Source organism: Accipiter gentilis, chromosome 1, assembly GCF_929443795.1.
Source record: "Accipiter gentilis chromosome 1, bAccGen1.1, whole genome shotgun sequence".
Classification (NCBI taxonomy): domain Eukaryota; kingdom Metazoa; phylum Chordata; class Aves; order Accipitriformes; family Accipitridae; genus Astur; species Astur gentilis.
In genome coordinates, this window is record NC_064880.1 from 11,224,438 (window position 1) to 11,249,942 (window position 25,505).

General features: G+C 39.7%; 1 protein-coding gene across 6 annotated transcripts in view; it reads right to left on the bottom strand.

The window, feature by feature from the left end:
- PCNT (pericentrin) overlaps nucleotides 1–25,505 on the bottom strand; it is a 115,244-nt gene that overhangs the window by 31,364 nt on the left and 58,375 nt on the right. For 4 of the 6 annotated variants that reach the window (XM_049810784.1, XM_049810802.1, XM_049810775.1 and 1 more), the window contains 11 exons: nucleotides 22,606–22,835; nucleotides 22,015–22,134; nucleotides 21,480–21,500; nucleotides 18,528–18,755; nucleotides 14,592–14,762; nucleotides 13,045–13,197; nucleotides 12,289–12,459; nucleotides 10,925–12,046; nucleotides 3,180–3,683; nucleotides 2,163–2,268; nucleotides 1,568–1,722 (listed from right to left, as the gene is read on the bottom strand). In XM_049810784.1, coding sequence (XP_049666741.1) covers nucleotides 1,568–1,722; nucleotides 2,163–2,268; nucleotides 3,180–3,683; nucleotides 10,925–12,046; nucleotides 12,289–12,459; nucleotides 13,045–13,197; nucleotides 14,592–14,762; nucleotides 18,528–18,755; nucleotides 21,480–21,500; nucleotides 22,015–22,134; nucleotides 22,606–22,835 — 2,981 coding nt within the window. The remainder of the gene's footprint in view (nucleotides 1–1,567; nucleotides 1,723–2,162; nucleotides 2,269–3,179; nucleotides 3,684–10,924; nucleotides 12,047–12,288; nucleotides 12,460–13,044; nucleotides 13,198–14,591; nucleotides 14,763–18,527; nucleotides 18,756–21,479; nucleotides 21,501–22,014; nucleotides 22,135–22,605; nucleotides 22,836–25,505) is intronic. The other 2 variants (XM_049810810.1, XM_049810792.1) reach the window with 1 other exon arrangement.

Genomic DNA, 25,505 nt, shown 5'->3' on the forward strand with positions numbered 1-25,505 from the left:
GAAGGCTGGAGAGACACAAGAAGCTGGGAGAGGACACAGCCAGGGCACCTGACTCAAAGTAGCCAAAGGGGTATTCCATGCCATGCGATGTCATGGCCAGTATATAAACTGGGGGGGGGTAGGGGCAGGGGATCACTGCTCGGGGACTAACTGGGCGTCGATCGGCAGGTGGTGAACAACTGCACTGTGCATCATTTGTATATTCTAGTCCTTTTATTATTACTGTTGTCATTTTATTAGTGCTGTTATTATCATTATTAGTTTCTTCTTTTCTGTTCTATTAAACTGTTCTTATCTTAACACACAAGTTTTACTTCTTTTCCTGATTTCCTCCCCCATCCCACCGCACGGTGGAGGGCAGTGAGTGAGCAGCTGTGTGGTGCTTAGTTGCTGGCCGGGGTTAAACCATGACAGCAGCAAACTTCTCTAGAGAAATTGTCTGGATGAAAAATGGGTGCTTCAGTGCCTCTTGGTAAGGAATCTCCACTTGCTAATACTTCACATGCTTCTCTGGTGGCATTGGTTCTAATGCAATTGGTTGCTTCAACTTTGCATGGTTTCTTTTCTTGGATCATGTCAGTTTACTCAACATGCTCTTCATTGTCCAACCCCAGAGCATCATGTCTGTTATGAAGGTGCACTTCAGAGAATGGGGGAAGGTTCTTCTTTCTGCCTTGAGGAGAGATGAAGGTCCAGTCTCCATCTCATTAGTTACTTTTGTCAGCTTCAGTTTGAATTCAAGCTTACCATCCCCTTGCATAGCCTTCCTTCACTGCACAGATGTTCCTTCATTTTGCTGAGCAAGCTGGAAGAATCTGCTAAATATTTTAGGAGGCAGCATTCACCTTCTAGGAAGTATATTTCTTCCAGTTTCTTATTACTCAAGTTTCTTCTAGTATTCGAACTCCCTGTAGCCTACTGCACTTACCCACGTACTTCTCACCAGCCTCATAGATGAGATTATTTGGAGCACTGAATTTCTCCCTTACACCTGCTGGAATTCCTGGAATGCCTGAGAGCTTACTCAGATGCAGCACCAAGTCATAGTCCCAGGCATATACTTTCTTAAACTTGCCTTAGTGACTAGAAGAAGCAATCGCTGCTCAGTCTACTGTATAGTCTTAATGCTCCTTGAACTGACTCTGAAAGATCCCCCCACACCTTGCAGTGGTGTTTACACAGGTCTCCATCATATCACAATGATAAGAATAGGCAGGAGAGCACAATGTCAACTAGCTATGCTTATTTATGAAACAGCTTTCTGTAAAGCCTTCAAGACAAACCCATACATCAGATCAATCAGTCCTTGTAGACCACATTCTGGAACATCACCAGTGCTGTCCTAGCAAAATTTTTTCAATTCTAGCAAGTACAAGAGAGACAAATGTCAGTAAATTTGCCACAGGAAAGATGCAAAAATTACTCAAGAACCATAATCAACTTGAAGTTCCAACCATTGCAGAACAGTTTACAGTGTAAAGGGAGCAGCTAACTATTTTATATCAGCAGTTCATTTTTGCTGTTTCAGTTTTAATTTTCTGGTATGTTTATATTAATCATATATTACCTTCAGCTGTGGTGAAAGTATTTCCTTTTCTCTCTTTGATTCCATAATATCTGGAAATATTCCATGATACCGCAGATAAGCCATGAAACTAGCATCTAGGTGGTCTGATGTTTGTAGCTCCTGCTTTAGTTTTGCTGCCAAATTTGAGCGGGTATCTGAAGAAAGAGATAGCCCCCCACCCCCACAAGTGTTACAAAGATGAAAAGAACTTCAAACCAGCATAACTGCTTGCAAAATAACTGTGATTTCTTCTGCTAGTATGAATGCAGGGTCAGCTGAAGTTAGCTGGTTGAGATCTCAACTAACTTAAACAAGTAAAAAGGTTGTACATTGCCTTTAGCATGGGAGAAAGTCTTGTAGTTAAGTTGGGACTCACTAAAATCCCATGCCTTTTTTTCAGTATATAAAGATGAAAAGGTAAAAGCAGACTTCCACTAGCACAAATATAAAAGTCTTACTAAACAAAGAACCAGCTGAGAAAGGCATAGCTTTCAAATAAAAGATCTACATTAAAAGCAATGGGAGAAAATGGAAACATAACATTTTTAGACTGAAGTTAACAAAAGGTGAAAGGAATGTACAAAGTTACACTTACTGCTGCCATATCCATCACTCATCACATCTATGGCAGATGCTCTTGATCTTACATCATCTTGTAAATCAGAAGGGGTTAAAGTCAGATTATCAGCTTCTCTCATCTGCTTGGAAATAATTTTTCACATTAGTTTAGTTTTCTGAATCCAGCTGTAGACTATTCTGCATTTATAACAACTTTTGTTACTAGTGCAGATTTTAGCAAATGCCTACTTGATCATAGTGTTAGAGATGGCAAATACCACAATGAATGCCACATTGGTGCTCTTTGGAACCCATTCTATCTCATTTTTTCTCCCTTTCAATAGTCTTAAGAAACAGATATGAATTTATAATTAACGGTCATTTAAGGCACAAAAATATACAACCAAAGATTAATTTTCTGAAGTACAGACTTTATCTTCCTGTGAAATGATACAGATACAAATATACAAAATATTTCCATTAAAAAGAAAACCCTCTCTTCTCTAATTTGGAAACAGTCTCTTCTAATGCTCAATGACAGATATTCGTAAGTGGAGAACTGTTACAGTAAACTGAGTACCATGGTAGCAAAAAAGTTTTACAGGTTTTAGCTCAATTACTTGCACATAAAGTATTATCACAAATTTATCAGTTACTTCCATGTAGCATCACTGCAAAAGTACCAGGATTTGAAGAGTCCTCTCAACAAATCTTCTGAGAGCACAAAAGCAATGACACCACATTAGCAGCGTATAGACATGCAGGACGCAAAGCCTGCTGTAAGCAGCTTATCACTCAGTTTTAGATTTTGGAAGACTGTTTTCAATTATGACAAGCAGTGGTAAACAGTGTTTTAATACAAACCATAATTTGCTCCACCATACAACAGTGAGAGATGAACTAACAATCGTATGTCCAGAATGTTCCTGGACCTACCCCTCTCTGTGTGTAAGTTTCTACTACCTGGAGCCAATGGCCCAACAAAGATTCAAGGGGGACACAGCTGAGCGGTCTTGTTTAATTAGAATGAAATCAGACATGAAATATCACTTACCAAAATCTTTTCCATATCTTGATCATCATCAATAGAGTAGGTGCTTTCAGAAAAAGCTGGGGATTTTCTATCTACTCCCACTGCTGCTTCCTCACTGTCATTTTCATACAGGTTAGAATATCCCAGCAATACAGAATTATCTTCTTGAATGGATGACCTGGTGTGCATCAGTTCAAAATCTGTGCTTTCAACTTCCGAAAAGGGAGTCAGCTGAAGCACTGGTTGAAGTTCCATGCTTGTATCTTGCTTTCTCACAATCTCAGGTGAGCCCCATGAAGCCATACCTGCAATGAAATCCTGGAAGTCTTTCAAAGTGTGTTTTGGAGAATCAGGAGTTTGATGAATTTCCAACATTTGCTGGGAATGCTTTTTCAAATCTTGCTCCTCTTCAGAGCTGTTGATCATGTCCAATTCCTGAGTCAAAATATTTTCTTGTGATTGCTTAATCTGAGTGTTTGGATTTATATTGTGAGTTGTCAAGTCAAACATAACTTCACCTTTTTCCTACAATTAAATAACACATATTAATTATTCAATGGAATTTAAATATTATTTTACAAACTGAAAAACATGCATTTAAAAAGATCTTCCCAGATTTAGTAGTCTTATCTACTCTTATTCCCAGGTTTTATGTAAAAATGATCTGACATTTTAGCATATTTTATATGCTAGCTAACCAGGCTTTTAACAAGCATACTGTATTGGCTTTGTGTGGCAAGGTGTTGGTAGCGGGGGTGGGGGGGGGGGGTGGGGGGGGGTGGGTTACAGGGGTGGCTTCTGTAAGAACCTGCTGGAACCTTCCCCTGTGTCCTAGAGAGAGCCAATACCAGCCGGCTCTAAGACGGACCCGCCGCCGGCCAAGGCCGAGCCAATCAGAAATAGTGGTAACGCCTCTGTGATAACATTTTTAAGAAGGAAAAAAAAGTTGGGACAGACGGAAAACGGCAGCCAGAGAGAGGAGTGAGAACATGTAAGAGAAACAACCCTGCAGACACCAAGGTCAGTGAAGAAGGAAGGGGAGGAGATGCTCCAGGCGCTGGAGCGAAGATTCCCCTGCGGCCTGTGGTGAAGACCCTGGTGAGGCAGGCTGTCCCCCTGCAGCCCATGGAGGTCCACGGGGGAGCAGATATCCACCTGCAGCCCGTGGAGGACCCCACACCAGAGCAGGTGGGTTCCTGAAGGAGGCTGTGACCCCGTGGGAACCCCGCGCTGGAGCAGGCTCCTGGCAGGACCTGCGGATCTGTGGAGAGAGGAGCCCACGGAGCAGGTTTTCTGGCAGGACTGGTGACCCCATGGGGGACCCACGCTGGAGCAGTGTGCTCCTGAAGGACTGCATGCCATGGAAGAGACCCATGCTGGAGCAGTTCATGAAGAACTGCAGCCCGTGGGAAGGACCCACGTTGGAGAAGCTTGTGGAGGACTGCCTCCTGTGGGAGGGGCCCCACGCTGAAGCAGGGGAAGAATGGGATGAGCCCTTGCCCTGAGAAGGATGAAGTGGCAGAAAATAACGTGTGATGAACTGACCGTAAACCCCATACCCGTCCCCCTGTGCCGCTGGGGGGGGATTGGATTCTCTAGAATCCAGGAGTGAAGTTGTGCCTCCAGGAAGAAGGGAGGGGTGGAGGGAAGATGTTCTGAGATTTGGTTTTATTTCTCATTACCTTACTCTGGTTGATTTGTAATAAATTGAGTTAATTTTCCCCAAGCTGAGTCTGTTTTCCCTGTGATGGTAATTGGTGAGTGATCTCTCCTGTCCTTATCTCAACCCACAAGCTCTTAGTTATATTTTCTCTCCCCTGTCCAGCTGAGGAGGGGGAGTGATAGAACAGCTTTGGTGGGCACCTGGCGTCCAGCCAGGGTCAACCCATCACACGTATCATCAATAGGAGGAAAAAAAATTAATTATCTGTGCAATAAGCAAATGTGTTTATGCAGAGCTGACTTTTGTATGGATCAGGAAAAAAGGGTAATCCTTGTAGCTGTGTAGATAAACTTCCTACTTTCAAATAAATACAAATCAAAAGCTGTTGCTTTCCTAACTGGCCAAATCTCCTGAACTATCTTAAAGCTTACTTCCTGACCCAGGACACCAGGAAAAAAAATGATTAAGAAGTCTACAGATGGTTCCTATGCCTGCCATTTCAATGCAGGAGAAACTGTCGACAATCTACTTCTAGTCACTGGAGGGAAGAGCAACATGGATTCACATGTCCCATCATGTGAGACACACAGCACCTGTACATACCAACGTGCATTATCCTAAATTTTGGTAAGGCCATACTTGTACCTTTTAGTGTCCTGTTCCCACAGGGGTACTCTACCCATTTTTATTTTTTATTTGTCCAAGCACCAAACAGACTTAGGTCTCTGCTGATCAGCAACACTGTAGATCATTTCTCAAACTCTGACTCTGTAAAACCAGATACACTAGGTCAGACTGAAGTCTTTCTACCCAAACACCACCTCTGACAGAGGCCAACAGGGAAACACAGCTAACAGACACAACAGGTGTCCATCCAGCCTGAGGGCTTGAGTATCCAAATGGCCACAGTACCTTTCCAGCATCTTTCCCATAGTGTGAGGGCATGGTCACTGACGAGGCCAAGGCTAGACTTCCACCTTCAAACTGCAGAGACATCTGAATAATGTCAACACTGTGCCACCGAGTATGCAGATCCATCCCAGCCTACCTTGCTACAAGGGCTCTCATTTAGTCAGTGTTTGGATATAAAGAGCTTTCTTCCCTTCCCAAGGCCTCTTGAAGCTATCGTTCCTTTTCTATCACCTTAATGCTCTTTTCAACAAGAAGGTGTGTCACAGACACCGCAGGAAGGCTGCTGTTGCAGAGACACTGCTTCAACAAGTCCCAAGTGTTAACAAGTGCTAACTTCTGCTTGCTCCAGAAGTCAAGAAGTCAAACCTTTTTCCTGTCTTTCATGCTCTAAACCTGTTACTCGCTCCACCTGGAAGCTGACATCCAAATGGAACACCTCGGAATTGCATCATGAAAATACCTTTACTGTCACCCTTATAACCTCAGGGATCCAGTGTGCCATCACCAAGTGATTAAGGAACCCTAAGGCTACTGCCCCACTCACTGTAATTCCAGGGCTTACTGATGCCATTAATATAGAAACACCTAAGGGAAAAGTAGGCACAGGTGCGCTCATGGCAAAGGCTGTGCCTCTTCTGTGGCAGGAGGAAGACTCCAGAACATATATTGAGCATGCCAAGCTGCAGCTTCTCTTCTAATGCCTCCATGACTTACACAGAAGGTCTGGCTGGCTGTCTTGCTCCCTCCATGTTTTCCATCTTCAGTGCCCCGGGCACTGAATCCTCTCAAAGCCTGCTCCCAAGCTGGCCCACCCAGTGTTTAAGAGGGGTCTGTTTTCCCTCCTTGCTGCCCTTTTTACCACCATCATCCCGAGGAATGTTTAACAGGACTAGAACAATCTTTCTGCAAAGGAACCTTGCTAGACAGCAGAGCTTTTGCAAAGCATACCTGCCCAGCTCCCTGCAATCCAAGGTCTACACATCCCAGGCCACATACACAGTCAACATCTTTCTGTTTTGACAGTTCTTGGGTGGTTTTTCCTTCAATCACTTCATCTAAGTAATTTTAAGATAAAATTACCCTTTTGTCTTCTTAGATTCTATGGCTAGGAGCCTAAATGATGCACTGTTTAAAAGGATATTTCTTTTAATTTATTTTAAACCTGCCACCATGAAAATTCAATTTCATTCTCCATACCTCTTACATTGTAAGATACAGTGAATAATTGTCCTCTCTCTCATTTTAGACCATCATCTTAATCCTTTTGTGTTGATCATCCATCTTAGCTGATGAGTCCTAGCCTGTTTTAAGCCTAGTGCTAGCTGCAAGTACTTTACCTTTTTAGCTGCTCCTCCAGCTTTCATTTTAATACATTTCCCAATTTTCAGTTTCCACTTTTGTACCCAAGAATAACTGTAGGGGGGTTCTTTGCTGCTCTATTAATGCTGCATTTGTTTGTGTTATGTTCACTATTACACAACAGCTCTTCAATGTTAACAGTTTGAACCAACTCTCATTCACCATTCAGGGTTAGGTAAAGAACTGCTTAATGTCATGTGGGTTTTCTGTCTTGGTACTCGAAGCAGCAGTCATTCCTTTTCCTCTGAAGATGTTCTGTACAGTGGCATTTAGCTAATCCATACTAGAACAAAAGTACTCAAATATTGTTATTTTGCCCCCTTTCCAGCTCTCAGGCTCATGGTCACTTATCTTGCTCGATTAGTTGATACTTTAAACCAAATACTGTACTTTTCCTTATACTGGGATGAGCTAGATTCACAGGAAAAGGTCTATCGTAATGAATGCCTGAAGACACAGTAGTTTACTTTGACTCTATATTCTCCAACTTTGATGATCACCCCTCCTCAACCTACTTTAAAACTTTAGCACTTAAACACGGAAATACATATACTGACATATATACATGAACTTGAACATTGCAGAATCTAAGTTTCTACTTGAAAAATTATTTTTAAATCATTTAACTGCCCCCAGAATTCTAGCATACCTTTACATCCTTCAAAATTTTACCAGTTCTCTCTTCACTGAATCCTAACTCCTTTCTTGCTGAACCTAATTCAGAAGTAAGTTCTTCTTTATGAGATGCCATCTTTACAATTAAATACTTTTCATTCTGTGAAGTGTTCATAGCCTTCAACTCTCCCTGCATTGTGTTCAAAGGAGAAATATTTTTTACGTGAGCCATACATAGATTGTGTATTTTCCACACATTCTGAAACTTTATCTACAGTAACTATGATTTAAAAGTTATGCATGCACCTGACACTGTGCATGTATTTTACATGACAAATGGCATAAATAAGGGAGACGGCTGGAATTCACACAGCATATTCTGGTAATGTAAGCTTGTAACAAATAATCATTACTAAGCAGAGATCAAGCAGCTGTACTCTTATTCTGGACAAGAGAAAGACAGTGTTGCTGTATGTGATTTCCACCAGAAAGCTGGTAACTGATCTCCATGAGTTACTGCTACTACTAAGTGGCTATTACAACTTGAAAGAGACCTATAGAGACAGATAAAAAGCACAGCCAGTGAATCTGGTACATAGTGTATTTGGTTATGGCAGTTATTTATGTTCTTTAAACAGGGATCCAACAATCACTATCTGTATAAGCAACATGGTCCAGTAGACCACTACACTGGAAGTCAGGTGGCTAAGCTCTGATGCGGCCTTGTATACACACATTCAGTGGTCTGATGGACATCATTCTGCATAGATCATTCAACGCTATTCCCACCTGATCCCTTTTTCTGCAGGATTTCTGAGACAGACCCTGAATGTACAGTATTACCTAGGCAAATGGTACTGATCCAAACTAGAACTTCTAAGCAAATAAAGATACAAACACCAGTAATCATCACATGTTTTGCATAGCTACACTCTTCATTTCTGCTTAAAAAATAAACATAAGTCATTTTACATAGTAATTATCCTATCATTTCTTTAAGTAAGGAGAGATGGCATTCAAGTATAATTTAAATAAGATACATCCTAAATACTTCAGTGTAGCTTAAAGATAACAGACAAAAGCCTAATGAAAACCCACTGCTATTACTGAGTAGGTTTTAAAACAAAGAACTGCATCCTGTTTTAATTGCTGGGCTATGAAGTAAAATGGCAAAGTAATATGAAACATTCTGTAACATCACAGTAATGCTGCAAGTAGGTTTTTACCATTAGTGATACCAACATTAAAGCACAGTTATTTTGCCTAACTTGGAAATCCAATAATTCTACCTACAAATCATAATTTCTACCTGGTGCTGAAAAGCCATCTTCCCTTCCCACTACAATGGGGCAAGTAGTACAGTTTACATCAACCACCTTGGGTTTTATAGCCATATCATATGCCAGTAAGGACCCCCAAAATCCACATGAGTCTGACACCTAATCTTTTTCCTTTCCGATGCACTCAGAAACTCTTTTCATATAAGCCCTCTTACTAATACTTATCACCTCTGTAAGCCAGCCTTAAAAGACAGTAACTTGGCATACAACAGACAACTACAGCTCTCTGAAAAACAGGTCATCTGGGTCTTACTGATTTCCAAAAGTTCACATTAGGTTATCTGGAGCAAATGGTTCTAGAAAAGATTCAGAGTAAATATGAGAGGGAGTCACAGTAAATAAAGATTTCTAAAAAATATGATACACGACAAAGAAGTTTCAAGTAGTTCTCCAGGACAGCCATAAAGCATGGTGTCCTGGTTTCAGCTGGGATAGAGTTAATTTTCTTTCTAGTAGCTGGTATAGTGTTATGTCTTGGATTCAGTATGAGAAGAATGTTGATAACACACTGATGTTTTCAGTTGTTGCTAAATAATGCTTAGTCTAAGTTAAGGATTTTTCAGCTTCTCATGCCCAGCCAGCAAAAAGGCTGGAAGGCACAAGAAGTTGGGACGAGACACAGCCAGGACAGCTGACCCAAACTGGCCAAAGGGGTATTCCATACCATGTGATGTCATGCCCAGTATATAAACTGGGTGAGTTGGCCTGGGGGGAATCGTTGCTTGGGAGCTAACTGGGCATCAGTTGGCAACTAGTAGCAATTACATTGTGCATTACTTGTTTAGTGTATTCCAATCCTATTATTATTATTGTGATTTTATTACAATTATTATTATCATTATTATTTTCTTCCTTTCTTTTCTATTAAACTGTTCTTATCTCAACCCACAAGTTCCACCTTTTTCCTTCCAATTCTCTCCGGAAGGTGAGTGAGTGGCTGTGTGGTGCTTAGCTGCTGGCTGGGGTTAAACCACGATCCATGTCAAACATAGTCCTAGTAGCTTGGGGTGGGTTAACCTTGGCTGGCTGCCAGATGCCCACCCAGCCGCTCTCTCACTCTCCCTCCTCAACAGATCAGGGGGAGAAAATAAGATGGAAAGAGCTCATGGGTAGAGATTAAGACAGGGACATCACCTACAAATTACTCTCACAGGCAAAACAGACTTGACTTGGGGAAAATTTATTGCCATTAAAATAGAGTTGGATGGCAAGAAACAAAGATAAACACTGAAACAGCTCACCACCCCGCCCCACCTTTTCTCCCCAGGCTCATTTTGTTCCTTCATTCCAAACTGCTCTACCTCCTCCCTTGCAGTGTGGATATCTCCTCTAGCATGGTCTCTTCCATGGGCTGTTTCTCACACTTTTTTTCCCCTCACTTTTCACTGGCTGTGCAGCATTTTGCCCTTTCTTAAATATGTTTTTGCAGCAGTGCCATGCACATGGCTGACAGGCTCAGTGGTGTCCTGCGGTGGAACCAGCTGTGCCCAGCATGAAGCAGCCCCAGCCTTTTCTTATAGAGGCCCCCCTGCAGCTCCCCCCACTGCCAAAAACCTTGCCACTTACACCCAATATATACCCTAGTATCCATGTCCAAAACTATATCCAGCTCAGAAAAACTGACTGGAATAGGTTTCCACGCATCTTTGCCCTGTTCTTAGACCTTCCAGGCATCTACCTCTACCCACTGCTGGAGAAACTACACAAAAGATAGACAGACCCTTCAACTGACTCACCACAGCCATTTTTATGCCACAGTATTCATCTTCACCCATTCTTACAGCACTAAAAAGGATAAACTGTAGGGCTTTATATGACACATAAAATTGGATTGTTTAAAAAAAACAAATACTACTATTAGAAAACAAACAACATACCAGTTTATCAGGAGGGGAAGCCAGTACTGCAAATGACTGATCACCATTTCCTTCCAGTTTTTCCAATTCCTCTGTTCCTTTTTCAAGGGCTTCACCTTTTCTTTCTCTCCAGCAGAATGGCTGGAGAAGGTTAGTCTCTTCATGATCATGTTGCTCCTTTGGCTTGTACAACTCCAAGCGTGAAACAAGTTCATCTCTTTCCAATTGTAAGGCTTCAAGCTCTTTCACATATGCCTTGATTTGATCTTTCAGTTTTGCCGTGCTACTTTGCAGTTCATTGATTTCTCTCTGATAAGCTACTTCTTTCTCATTCAGTGTTTGCATCTGGAAATGAAGTCTAGAAACTTCTAACTGAAGACTACAAACATCTTGAGCCTGACTTGCATCTCTCTTTTCCAATTCAGTTTGAAGCTCTGCTGCCTTTTTTGTTAAGTACTGCAACTCAGTTGTGTCAGCTTCTTTTTGATCTGCCATTGCCTTCATTTGCATATCTTTCTCTAGAATATTTGTTTCCCTTTCTCTCACAGTATCTTCAAGTTCTGGAATGCGAGAAGCAGTCATCCTTGCTTCAACCTCTCTCTGAGAAAAATGTGTTTGGAAAAGGCTGTACTTTTCCTGAAGTTCATCGTACTGTATTCTCAGAGAGGTTAGCTCTGCAATGTGCTGCTCTGATATCTCTCGTAGTTTTTGGCATTTTTTCTCCAAAATTTCCACTTCCATTTTGAACTGCATTTCCTTCTCTTCCAGTTGCTGCTGCAGAGCTTCTCTAGCAGTTGAGAGAAGCTCTAGTTCTTCCTGAAGTTCTCTCACTTTGGAGACTAGCAATGTGTTTCTTCTGTTTGGATCAATATCATCCTGACAATCTACCAGTCCTTTCCTCAACTCATTCTGAAGGTTTTCCACTGGGTTTCCCAACGCAAGTTGATAAAAATCATCTTGGCTGTCACTAACTTCATGACATACTGGTCCAAATTGTGCCAGCTCTTTTTGAAGCTTCTCAATTACTCCATGAAGTTGCTCTACCTCTTCATCTTTGTCCTTACGCAGCCTTTCCTGGTCACCACGAAGGTGCTCAACAAGTGATCTGAGTTCTTCAATTTCAGATTTTTGGTCTTCCACGACCTGATCAAAAGGATAAGGTCTGAATATTACTGTATGTAGGCAGAATTATCATTGCACATAAAGTTTAAATTACATTTTTTTACTGAATCAGAGCAGGAAGAATTGCACACTTCAGCTGGTAGCTACTCAGAATACTCTCTACTTTCTTAAGAGAATTATCAAATAGATTTCATCTACAATAAGATTCTATATACCTTGCTTCCCTCAGAATAAAGCAATGAACATACAGTAAGTACTCTTACTTTATTCTCCAAAGTATTTTCTAGCTCATGCTGGAGCCTCTTCATCTGCTCATTCAAGTGATCAATTTCTTGATTCTTTTCTTTAAGCAGTGCTTGTGGGAAGGACAAAGCTGAGGAATCATTAATACCCAGGTCCTGATTTTGCTTCACCTGAAGTTGTGTTAGATTTTCCTGATCAGAAAAAACATCAGTCTCATTAGAAGGAACTTACTTTCTCTCCCAGTATATTGGCAGAACAGAACCAAGGGCTTTATTTAAACATTCTCCTCCTTACTACAATGTTAAAGAACTCAAGAACACAACTACAGCTACTTAGTTTAGATTTGTACCACTGGATTAGATTGCCACAACATTTCTGAACATTCAAGGTAAGAGATGAACACTCTAATTGCCAGACTGACAACCAAGCAGTTTTCTAACTTGTAACATTTGCTATGGCTGTAGAGGTCAGGAATGCACACACAACTGTATAGAGTTTACTAAACGACAACACTGTAGTTCATAATGTATCAGGGCTAGAAAAAAGCTAAGCTTTTTATTTAAATCAAATTACTGTAGAAGATAATGCCATAAGCTCGAACCTAGAATTTCACAGGGTTTTTGTTCTACGATAACCAGTCTTGTAACAGTAATGCACTATTCCCCTGACAAGAGAAACAAACAAATTATCTGTTTAAAATGACTGAAGACCACAACACTCAAGAAAGGAGGTGTCAGAAGTTTTAGCAGACACACACTAAAGCTAAGGAAACCTACCTTCAAGTGTGCATTCTCTAACTGAAGTTGGCTGATGCTGGAAGTACTAAGGTTTTTTTGCATCTCTAACTGCAAGTTCAGCTGCAGTATCTCCTCGTTTTTACTGATCAAATTATCTTTATATTGTCCTAGTTGGTCTAACAAGCTTGCAATCTAAAAAAAGAAGAAAATGCATAGTTGTTTCAATTAAGTCCTCTTATTTAAGCAGAAAAGATAAAGCTTCATTCATCACTTTATTTACTGAGAGCAAGAAAATTCAGCAAACTCTATTTAAACTCCCTCTAATCAATTTGCATTAATAAAATACTTGAGACATAAAAAGAAAGTAAGAAGCTAATGTTCCAGCTCCTCAGCTGCAAAACCAAAGTACTGCAAAGGTGATTTTCCATTTTCTTTAAAAAAAATAAAAATCTAACTGCTCACAAAAGATATGTTCATCTGTTCTGATCAAGGCTTGACCACTGATGTAATTTAACATAACAACAGAAGACACGTTAGCATTTGATGTCTAATGTAATCACAAGCAGTTAATATAATCACCATTCCCCTCCTCCTAGAAAATAGAAATTAGCACTGCAGTGCTGATCCCAGTAACACAGCAATCAAAAAAGTTCTGAACGTTGACTCCTTCAACCTGTAAGAGAGTCAATAACTACACATTTCTCTGCTTGTAGCTGTTTGAAAGCTTGAGAGCAAAAAGCTATTTGGAAACACTGCAATCTTGTCACCCACAGCTTTTATCATCTCTTCCCTTGATGAGTAGCAAGGTATAGGGGCTTTGAGAATGAAAAAGGCTTAGTGGCTCCTGAGGTCAGACTTCTTAAGAGACTTGGAACTTCCATCTGTAAGAAATTACTCTTTATTATCTTACTGCTCTTGAAACAATGGTGTACAATTAACTGGAGGTTCACCCATGTTTGTCTTCTTTGCACATCCTAAACCGGACTTTATGTTTGTATATTACAGATATTATAATAGCTATGTAATATTACATAAACATACAAGGGGGCTGGGTGTATCTGTGCATGTAAATCCAATTAAAGATCTAAATAATGTGACCAATTACACTGCATTTCAGCTTAGCTTGTCACAAGAACTCATCACTAACTTTCCCTGGCTCACAAAATAGAGGTAAGATGACACTACTATGCATAGTTGCCCTTTCTGTTCTTAGAGGAATTATCACTTACTCTCAAAGTCAAATAAAAATATATCTTCCTTCCACTCCACTTCAACTTTGGAAGGAAAGAAAAATCAGTTTTGAAGAGATATTGATTAATTAGTCTCAAAGCTGATGTGAATCATCACAAGACAGTTTCCAGTGGGAGGGGAGACTGACAGATAGGGGAATGACAAAACAGAACAAAGCAAGAAAAAGGTTAGTTAGGACCAAAGCATAGAGAATACTGGGTAAAAAGGCACATTTACTACAACATCAGTCACTGCATATTTGAATGGCTTCAATTCCCAGTTACAAGTTTGAACAAAATGTTTCTGCAATTATGTGAGGGAATCGGAAGTCTACAGGACCCTACCAAAACTCTTACCTCTCTCTCTTTCATCTGAAGTGCTTCCTGCTCTGCCTGTAACTGCTCCTTCAGCACTGGGGCAGAACTGCTGTCTGCTGGTACTCTGTGCCTCGCTTCATCCAATTTAGACTGGAGGGCAGAGATCTGAATCAGGTTATTGTACTGTTGTTGTTGTAATGCCTCCTTATCCTGCAATATATAATTTTTTAATATGTTAGAATTTATTGTTGTCAATATACACACTCATCTAACCAGAACAATCCTGCCAAAATACTTCATCATCCCTGACAAACCCCAGTGCAAGAAGAAACGTACATAATCCCAATGGCCTATGAAGAAATAGGAATTCAAAACAACTGAATGTTTTTAGCTAACTTAAGTTTTTACCCCTTTATTTTTTCTAACCCAAGTTTAACAACTTCTGAAAATATAGGATAAGGTGATACATTACATTTTCTCAATTACACAGTGTTTTGTATGTTTAAGAACCTAAACATCTTGTTCTTGTAGCCATTTCCAAATTTATTATAATACCATATATTTGCCAAGCTAAATTTAAGAGCTGGAGAGTTTTGGGTAGATCAAAAGCCTACTACAAATACCTCGTGTTAAGTCAGAATGTGAAGCACCAGCACTAAGTTTGTCAGATCTGTGGTCTGTCAAGCTACCATAGTTTCATTTATTTATTTTAATAACTTCTACTTTGATCCTCTTTCTCTCACAGTCCTTCTCAGCAGCTGGGTCAGTCCAAGGAAGAAAGCTTCACTTGGAAATTCGTCCAAACAGCAAGCATGCATACTTGCACTTTATACAACAAAGGAAAGCTGGACAAGAAACCTAAGGCAGTCACTGCCTCTGCTGTTCAACTCTTACTCTGCCCTAGCTCAACACACATACCTCTAACAAAGGGTTATTTTAGACTCATCATACGATTTGCCAAAAAATTAAGTAAAATTTGACCATCTTTTCTCTAATCAAGGGGAACTAAGACCCAGAGTACATAGACAGCATCTTCTGTTCTTGAAATGAAAGAAGCATCAATTACAAAGTTAACGCTGTATCGCAGCATCAAAATAGCATGCCCAAGAACAGGTATTTAAAACAGTTGTCCAAACCTTCACATCCTATACTAAACAGGCCATCTGATTTCCACCCACTAGCCCCCAGCCAGTCCCTGCTGGCTTTCTGGCCAGCTCAGGGGACACTGCAGGCACACACAGCACACAAGAGAAAATTATAGGAGAGACAGCCAGTTAGGGTACAAAGCTGTGTCATTCACACCTAGTATCACTGGCAGGATAAAACCCAAATGTAATAATTATGAAAGCATCACCTGCACTTTTTTGGGTAGGAAAGCACCTATCACAAATATTTTTGTTTGTCCTGAAGGGATAAATGAAAGCTTTTCTTGCCCTTACATGAAACCTATGATATTAACCAGCCCCTCAATCATCCTGCTGCTATACATGAAAAGACACACATAACAACAAAACCCAAACAACAATAGAGCCTTTTTTTGGTTTATATCAGCTGAAAATAAGACATTACCCACACCATCTTGGTCACTGACAAAACCCATCCAGAAACAATGTGCACATCCAGATTCCTGCAGAGCTGGGCTGCCTTACCTCAAATGTTCCTGCATTTACTGGACAGCAGAGTTGCAAGTGTGCCGTAGCTCATGGTGTCAGCACGGCTCTGCACACAAGAGTTAAGTTTCTCCTGGTGTTCTCCAGTTGCTGTGTTCTTTCTGAGGTTGCTACAGTGACCCAGCAAAAACAAGTGGCAAGCCAGCCAAAAATCAGAGCTTTATGTAACGTACTTTCACTGTAAAAACGTTCTTCTGGATGCCCACGCAGATACAGTCTAACGTGGTATCTTCTTTCACCAATACCAAAATCCATACGATAGCAGACTCCCTAAATGAGCCCTGTCTCCAAGACCTCAAGCAAAAGGATGAGCAATCCTCCCAGCACAACCCTAACCACAAGCGTCAATGTTACATATCAACCACCTGAACAACTGGAAGGAATTGGACCAAGAAAAAATGAAAACCTGCTTCATGCACGTAATGGCAGGATAAATGGATCTGTGAGTTTAGTCAGTGTTCTTCACAAAAAGATACCATTCCATATTCAAAATTACTCTTTCCAGACCTATTTCTCATTAGCACTAGTCTCCATTATCTGTAATACCTACATTTTTCATATGTTGGAATTTGGGGGACAATAAAAACCTCTAATTGCCATTCACATCAAGTATATTTTTACAGAAAAAAATCATGACACACAACCATTCTTAGAGCTCCGTTAGCACTTATTTACTGCACAAAATTGCTTCAAGGCAAGCTATTACAATGCCTACAGTTGGCAAACTGAGTAGCATAACCTTGTCTAAAGCCAACGAATTAGTTTCTTGGAAAAAAAGAAAAAACAAAAACAAGAGTCTGAATTTGGCTTATTTAGGATTTTAAAGAAAGACTAATTTACTGGGACATTCAGACAGCTAAAAGAATATTTTGAATTCGCATGGATAAAGAAAGCCTGTTTAACAGAAAGCTGAGATTTCGGACACAAGAGCAACTTGTCAACAGCACTATCACAGTCTCCATCCACTCCAAGGCCAGACAGACAGAAAGCAAATGGGCACGGCTTTTGTATGTTTGGATAAAATCACAAAATAGCTTAAGCTGGGAAGGGTCTCTAGAGCAATCTGGTCCAGTCTCTGACCCAAAGCAGAACCAGCCTGGCTCTGCTCAGGGCCTTGGCCCTTGGCCAGCTGAATTCTGACCATCTCCAAGTCACAGAGACACCACAGCCACTCTGAGCCCCTTTTTCAACATTTGGCCGCCCCTAGTACGACCATTTCCCCCTAATATTTAATTGGAATTTCCCTTGCTACAGTTCATGCTTTTATCTTCTCATCCTTTCACTATGCACCTCCAAGTCTGACTCCATCTCCTCTATAACCTTGTATTATGAGGTTGTAGGCAACAGTAAGATCTCCACCATGCTAAACAAACCCTGTTCTCTCAGCTTCCCCTCAAAAATCATTTGCTTCAGCTCCCTGACAATCTTGATGGTCCTTTGCTAGACTTGCTCCAGTACGCCAATGTCTTCCTTATACATGGGAGTCTAAAACCAAGCAGTTCTCCAAATGCAATCCCACAAGTGCCACACAGATGGGAATAGTAGTGCCTAATAAACTACAACTGGCTAGTCTATATCATGTTAACTGAAGCTAAAACAAACAAAAAAATTTGTTCAATATTTTTAGAATGAAAAATAATGGAAGCAAGTATTTACAGAATTAGCAATTAAACTAATAAATTTAGTTTAGTTCATGCCAATCTCAAATCTTCAAACCTGACAGATACACCAACAATACTTAACCAAGGAAAACTGGTGGGAGGAAACCAAAACTTTTAGTTTAAGAAGGTAGAAAACATTACTCAGATGCTTGGTAAAAGACAAATACTTTTGCTAAATGGAATGTAATTCTTAACTCTAAGGTGTGATTAAATCTGCAGTAGTACCAAAGCACTAAGAATTTCAGAGTATGGCAAACAGATCTGGCTCCAAAGACACATAGCAAGAAGAGCTACCAATTAAGATAATATGATTTTAAACATAGTTACTTATTCAAGATCCATGATGTTTAATATTCAGTAACATTACCTTCTCAGGAATTTCCAGAGAAGCAAAAGAGCAACTCTGATCCATGCAAACATGACAACTGTCAAAAAGCAGTCTCTGTAGTAAGTAGGCTTATAGTTCATAAAACCAGAGTTTGTTTTAAGCTGTGGCTGTGATACCTGCCACTAATACAACAGTTAAACTCACCACTAGGTGCCAGGGATAGTCTCAAATACCACTTAACACAGTTGTTGAGATCCCCCATGAAGACACTGTCTGCATAATGCCACTCCCATTTAAGTAAATATTTAAAAATTACTTGTTTTAATTCGGTTTCCACTTTCTTCATTTTTTGCAGTTGTTGTTCCAAGTAGTGTACAGTCTTTGAGGCTTCAGTACTGCTGTGCTTCAGTTCTTGTATCTGTGCCACCAGTTTTTCTATCTCTTTATCACGAGCTGCAATTTCTTGGTGGTTTTGCTCCTTTTCTAATAACAGCTTATTGTAATTATCCATCTTCTCTTTTATTTCTGCTTGCAAAGATTCCACCTATACAGAAATCACATTATACAGATATTCAGGCAATATAACAAACCTCCAATTGGAAGCAAGAGTAATTTCATGGCAAAGCAGGTGGAGTTTTACTATGGACTAAACTAGTGCTAAAATCTGAGATGAAAGTAAAACTAGATGTGGACAGAAAGGATGAAAAAGTAACTTTATGAAATCATATTTTCCAAATGCACCAGCTCTTAAATACACATTTGATTACTCTCTCAATATTGGCAGTATTCTCACGAAGTACCGGATGAAGGCATACTCTCAAGGCCCAGTGGTCAACAAAAGGGGCCTTGTGCTGTGTGAGGGTTTTTGTTCGGGTTTTTTGTTTGTTTAAGATTAAAAAAAACCAAGATTACATGAATTATTATTAATAGCATTAGATGTATTTCTGTAACCTCAGAACCCTGTTTCATTACTTCAGGGAATTCAAGTTTAAAGGAAGATACCAAGAACTGAAAGATAAGTATGCAGTGTAACATACTCAATGCCTGCGAATCAGACAGATTCACAGCAGTCAACAAAGAAGAGGTACTCTTTTCTTCCAAAAATCAATTAATTGTGAATAGGATAACAATTTTGCATTTGAGCTCACTGAGATCCAATCATGCACAGAGCTGCACGAAAACAGTGACTTATTCATCCCAGTAATTAACGTGAAGGCAAGGCTAGGAGCTTTGGTGGGTAACAGAGGCAGGAGAGAACCAAGTATGACAGACAGACTACAGTGGCAGTGATAAAGTCATTAAGCACATTGAAAGCAAGCTCAGATAGGAAAGCAATGGGAAACCTTCTAAAGGAGAAACAATTTGGTCAACACCAATGAGCAAGGAAGATGAGATTTTATAAAATTAATGTTTTGTTCATCAATAAGTGTCTGAATTTATGCAAATTCCACTTCAATATTATAAAACAAAAATTCTTTGTATTAATATAGAACTTTACATCTTCAAAGTATTGTACAGATATTACTAAACCAGAAAAAAACACCCTCTAGCAAAATACAGAAGGATAGAATTAATTTAGTCAAATTAATAAGCATGGAGAGCGTCACAGACTAGTTAGGATACCAAAAGTGATTAACATTACATTTTCAACTGCTTACAGGCACATATACATTTCTTTAGTTATGTATATATCTTATTCCCTTCTCATCAGCAATTAATGAACTGTTAAGCATAATGCAGACCTTACAGTAAAGCTTTTTGGTATAGAAAAATCTCGTAGAAGTCTAGTATTTTCTAATGCTATAAAATTCTGGCATCAGAATCTCAGAAACTATGACACACTACACATGAAAAGCATGTTTTTTAACACCACAATGCTAGAAAGCTAGTGCTGCAATCCTGTAGCTAAGAAAGCACAACCTTCACCACCTTCACACTCATGGCATACTCTCAGATGGTAGCTCCCAGTACCAACCAGCACTCTTTTCACAAAATAATCTGACTCACATATACCTTGAGCCTAGAGAACAACTATGAACTTGTTATAACTCCTACATGCAGAAATTAGAAGTTCACTTGAACTGATTTGTTTCAGAGCGAGTTATGCAATTACCAAGGTTACAACTGCATTGAACAACTGTACAATAACTGTCTAAACCCTGACATTTTATTTTGGCACAGATTGCATGCATACTTCACCCTACCCACAAATGTCACTTGCTTGGTTACCTTCCTTATGGGCCTTTCTCCAATTAAGTTTTAATCCTTTCCAAGAGAGACTGCAAAGTTACAGCAGCTAGTCTTAATTTTTTCAGATATTCCTCTTTACTAAGCCACAAGCACACTAGCAACAAACTGTCATCCACCTAACTCCTTGGATAGAAAGCAAGCTGTGGTCTTAATAGTTTGACATATTTTTAATAACGTGATGTACATCCTTTATGAGTCTGTATGCCCATGACTGCCACAGAGGTATACCTTTTGGCTACAAACAGATCTTCAACAAGTCATAGAATCACAGAATCATAGAATTGTTTAGGTTGGAAAAGATCTTTAAGATCATCTGATCTTTGCCACAGTGTAACATGTAGGCTACGTGAGTGATGTACTCAGAAAATCTTAATGCCAGACAATGGCACTCATGCAAATGAGAAGATGAGACTGATGCAGAATATGTAATCATGCTACTTCTTAAGAAGCCTAATGAATTCTTATCAGAGGTTAACAGAAGACAAGTGACAATCAGGTGCCCTCCAGCATGGAAAATTCACTCCATCAAAGATTCAGTTGTTCCTACAAGATTTGCTTCTCTAACACCAAGGTACACAATTTCACAAGCTATATATAATTTTATTTCCTTCTATTCATTTTAGTAGTATACACATTGAAGTTTTGTTAAGAGCAGGGCCACAAACAAAAGCTGAAGGCTAAGGCACAGTGTATCATCGTAATTCCATTATCTTTGTTTCATACTCCAAACCTCAACTTCTCCTTTCATGCCAAAAAGCTCTTTTACAGTAAGTAACTGCCTGTGATACAACTGAGCAATAAGCCAGGAGAATGAAACTTATGTACAGGAAATAAAATTGAAAGCAGTTCCTCACTCCCTGCAAGAATTCTGCCACCCTAAAACATGTATCCTTATCTCCAAGTCAAGCTGAAGCAGCCTTGATATATCAAGAACAGGAAAAAATGCCAAAGCAGATCTAATTAATAGAAGGAAGGAAAAGGAAAGAAGAGTTAGAGATGTTCATGCTGTTTTCCATACCTGTAGAATCAATTCATAGTTCTGTATAATGTTCATTTACGTGAAAAAAACAAAAACAAAAAGCAAAAGTTAATCTTTGAAACCAAGCATCAAACAAATGAACGTGTGAAAAAAAGGACTGATTTATAAATATAAATAGGACAAGGCATGCAGACAAAGAGCATCTCTTACTACAACTGGTATAGCTAAAAAACTTAAACATGTTTAGAACCCAGTAGTCGTCACTCAGGTGTGCTCTGTAGAGCAGAGTGTCTGTATTGTTGTCCTCCTCAGCTAATTTAATCTATACTCATAGGCTGTGAAACTTTACTGTAATGCACATCCATTTCTTTCCATCTCCGTAAGAAATAATGCAAGTACCCTCTCAGTGCCTAAATGTAGTCCAGTCAGCTGGGGAAAAATCCACTTGCTGGATGACAACAGAGCTAAAAAAAAAAAAAGTCTCTCAAGAGCCAGTCCCCCAAGACAATACAGATTTTGGTATTTTAATTGTAGTAAACAAATTCTTTTGGCCACTAAGTGTGATTTTACTCACCCTATACTCTCTGGGCTCTCCTGACATCTGCGATTTTGCTGAAAGTTTTAACTGTTCTTCCAGTTTCTGAATTTCCTGCTGAAAATCATCACGTTCATGTTCCCTTTCTATAGCTTGTTCCTGTAAACCCAACCAGAGATAATGAAAATCTTTTTAAAGAAACTTTTCATTTAATTAAAATATTGAGTACAAGAAAAATGTGGCGCTTGTTTTTGTGGTGAAGAAACTATGCTCACTTAAAAGTAATTAACCTCTTTTAGTAGTCCTAAAAGCATAGCTAAAATTACAAGGAACGACAAAAAAACCCAACCTTTCTGGCTCCAATGTACATACAAACTACAATTAGCAATTAATAAAAAGGAAAAAAATATCCTGTAATACTACAGAAAGGTAATTTAAAAACTACCTTAAAAAAAGAAAACAAAACAAAACCCAAAGAGTCTAGTCTTTTATAAGACTAGAATACCAAAGCCTTAATTTCAAACAAAATGGAAAGTATCCCATTTTAGGAACCATCTTCCAAGTCTCAATCACCAAGATGAATATTTATCACGTCTAAAACCATGGAAATATGGTACCAAGCTTGCTTACATCCATGAATTGCCGCTGGTTTTTAAGCTGTTTTTCAAGAACTTGAATTTGCTGTTTTAATTCAGCAACCTCCAATAACTGTGTAGCCAGGTTTTGATTACTATGCAGCTGTTCTTCCAGTTCCACCTCCAAAACTTTCATTTGAGACCGTAAGTTGGAATGGTCCTTTTCTGCCTGACACTGAAGCTCTAATTTCTCCTTTGCTAAAAATTCTACTTCCTTCAGTAGACCTGGACAGGAACACAAAAATAACAACAAAATTGTCAGTGCAGGGTACAAAAATCAAATTGAGTTTAAGATGAGATTAAATTCAGGTACTTTGGACAGCATCAAAACCAAGGAAAAAAATCTCCTGAGATGGTCTGTAAGCGACACAAAATGAAATGTGATACTTGGCTGCGCACTGTGTCTCTGAAAGCCATCTCTGTTAAGACTACTGTACAACGTAGTAAGGAGGACATGGGCATCTGTTCTCAATCCCAAAGTGAATCCTGGTTGGAGATATTCTGAGCACATAGAAAGCTTTCACCTTCACCCCTGGAGACCTCACAGTTCCAGAAAGCCCCATCTCACCTGACCAGGAGTCCTTCAAATTCCCTTCCTTGGTCCTTTCCCTCTCAACCCTAGTTCCACACTCCTCCTGCCCCAGAGACTCTTTCCAAACCACACCAGATCCTCAATCCTCCAAATTCACTCCACTCCAGATGTGCTCCATCCCTAAGTTTAAGACCCATGCCCCACTTTCAGCCACCTAGTCTCTCATACCCATCCTTCCAACTGCCCCATCCTTCATTATTCTATACTAAAATTCTTGCCACCCCTTCCATCCCAACTTCCCATCTCACTTCAAATCTCTTCCCAATCAAGCCATCCTATACTGAATCTTCAATTCCTCCAAACTGTCATGCCAAGATCCTCCTTAGAGCTCCAACAACCAGTCTCAGGTCAGCCTCTCAATTACTCCTCTGCCTCATGCCGTGCCGGACACTGCTGCTGAGTTGCTGCTGCTACTGATACCCTGTTGAGTTAGCACCCAGACCATCTTTTTAGGGGTCACCGGTGCCCAGGCCTACCCTGAAGCTAGCTGCTATGAGAAAGCGAAGTCAATATTCTTCTCTGAACATGAATGGGGATTAAAACCCAGAAAAAAAAAATCACGCTTACAGAAAATCAGTCCAGTTCTGAGGTTACAAAGGGAAGAAACACCTGGGAAAAAGATGGGGCGTATTTGCCCTATATAGACTGCAAAAGGAAAACAACAACTATGAAAACATACATCGCTCAAGATTAATTAAGTTATCAAGAGCTAATTTATACCTACAAACTGCATTTTCAGTCAGTTGGACGCACTGAATACACTGTTTAGGAGACCCTAAGTGAGACTCTGCTGTGAAGGCACCTGGAGCAAAACTATTTTAATGCAAATATAGCTAAAAGCTATACGTGAATATAATCTGAATATAGCTGAACACAAAAACAGATGTCCAGCTCTTTAGTATTTAAAGCAAGGTCCTACAAAAGCTCATTATTTTACTTTTCAAATGTTCCATTATTCATCTTAAATGTTTTCAGTCATAGAAAAAAAGGTAAGTCTATGATTCTAACAAGGACCTTAACTGGTTGTCCAGCTCAGTTCCGAGAACGGGACAATTCCCTTTTCCAAGCATGATCAACTCAACCCACATGATTTCTGACCTAACACCTTCTTAAGTTGCTGTTACAAAACTTCAAAAACTAAAGTGATACCACAGCCTCCTTACATCTTTTCTAGTGCTTCACTATCCACAGATGTTTAATTCAATTTCTAGACACTTTAAAACAAGCCAAGAAACATGAACATTTTTTATGTTCATGATTAAGAGGATAAGCATCACAAGCTTAGAATGATGCAATAGCATTTACATTAGACATTGGGGAAAATGTCACTGCAGTAAGGATAATGGAACAGAGTGTGCCAGGACTGTGAAGTCTGTCTCTGGAAATTAAAGAGGCTGGACAAAGAGAAACAAGTAGAAGAGATTCTGTTTTGGGACAAAAATATGGACTAAATTAGCTCGAGGTCCACAGCAACCCTATGATGCCATGATTTAGTCACCCTAGTCTCTTACTGTAGCAACTGCACTTTCTCTGCATTAAGACAATATTAAAATATCCAATATAAAACTAAGAGGTTAATTGAGCAAAAGAAAACTGAGCAGATATGGAACTGTACCAGATTCTTTAACCATCTGTCAGATTTGCTAAGCACCTATGGTAGCTTTTGAAACCAACCAAAATGGACACAAAATTGCTTATCAGTCACTTGAATTCTTTGAGATGCGTAGCATACATGTACATTGCCAATGTGAGAGCGTGACACACACCAGCTGAAGGGGAAAAAAAAAAAATCCAAAACATTTTGCTTTGCAGTCACTCTAGACAACATGTTAAGAGCCCTACCCTCCCTTACACATGGGTATGCTGGCACTGGGCTTCTCCTGCCATTTTAAGTTTGCTATTGGCTGATAAATACAAATCACAGGATTAATAAAGGACTCTGAGGAACTGCTGGAGATACACAGACCACATATTTCAAAAAGGTCTAGTCCTGGTACATACTTTCTGACTTTGAGTGATAATCCACAACTACATTCCAACTACACTTTACTCCAAGCACTAATTTTGCAAACTCACAACTACCAAGAGCAGTATCTCAGATGCCCACATAACACAACTGTGCAGTCGCCTGTGCCACGCTCCCTGCTTTTTCTAATACAATGCTAAATAATCACACAAACTAAGTAAGCTTCAAGCTTCCTAATCAAACGTTCATTGAGTTTTGGATGTAACTCAGGCTCCAGCAGAATGCATGCAGGTAAATGAAGAGTCTCCCCCAAAGCAATTTCTCTCACAACTCACTT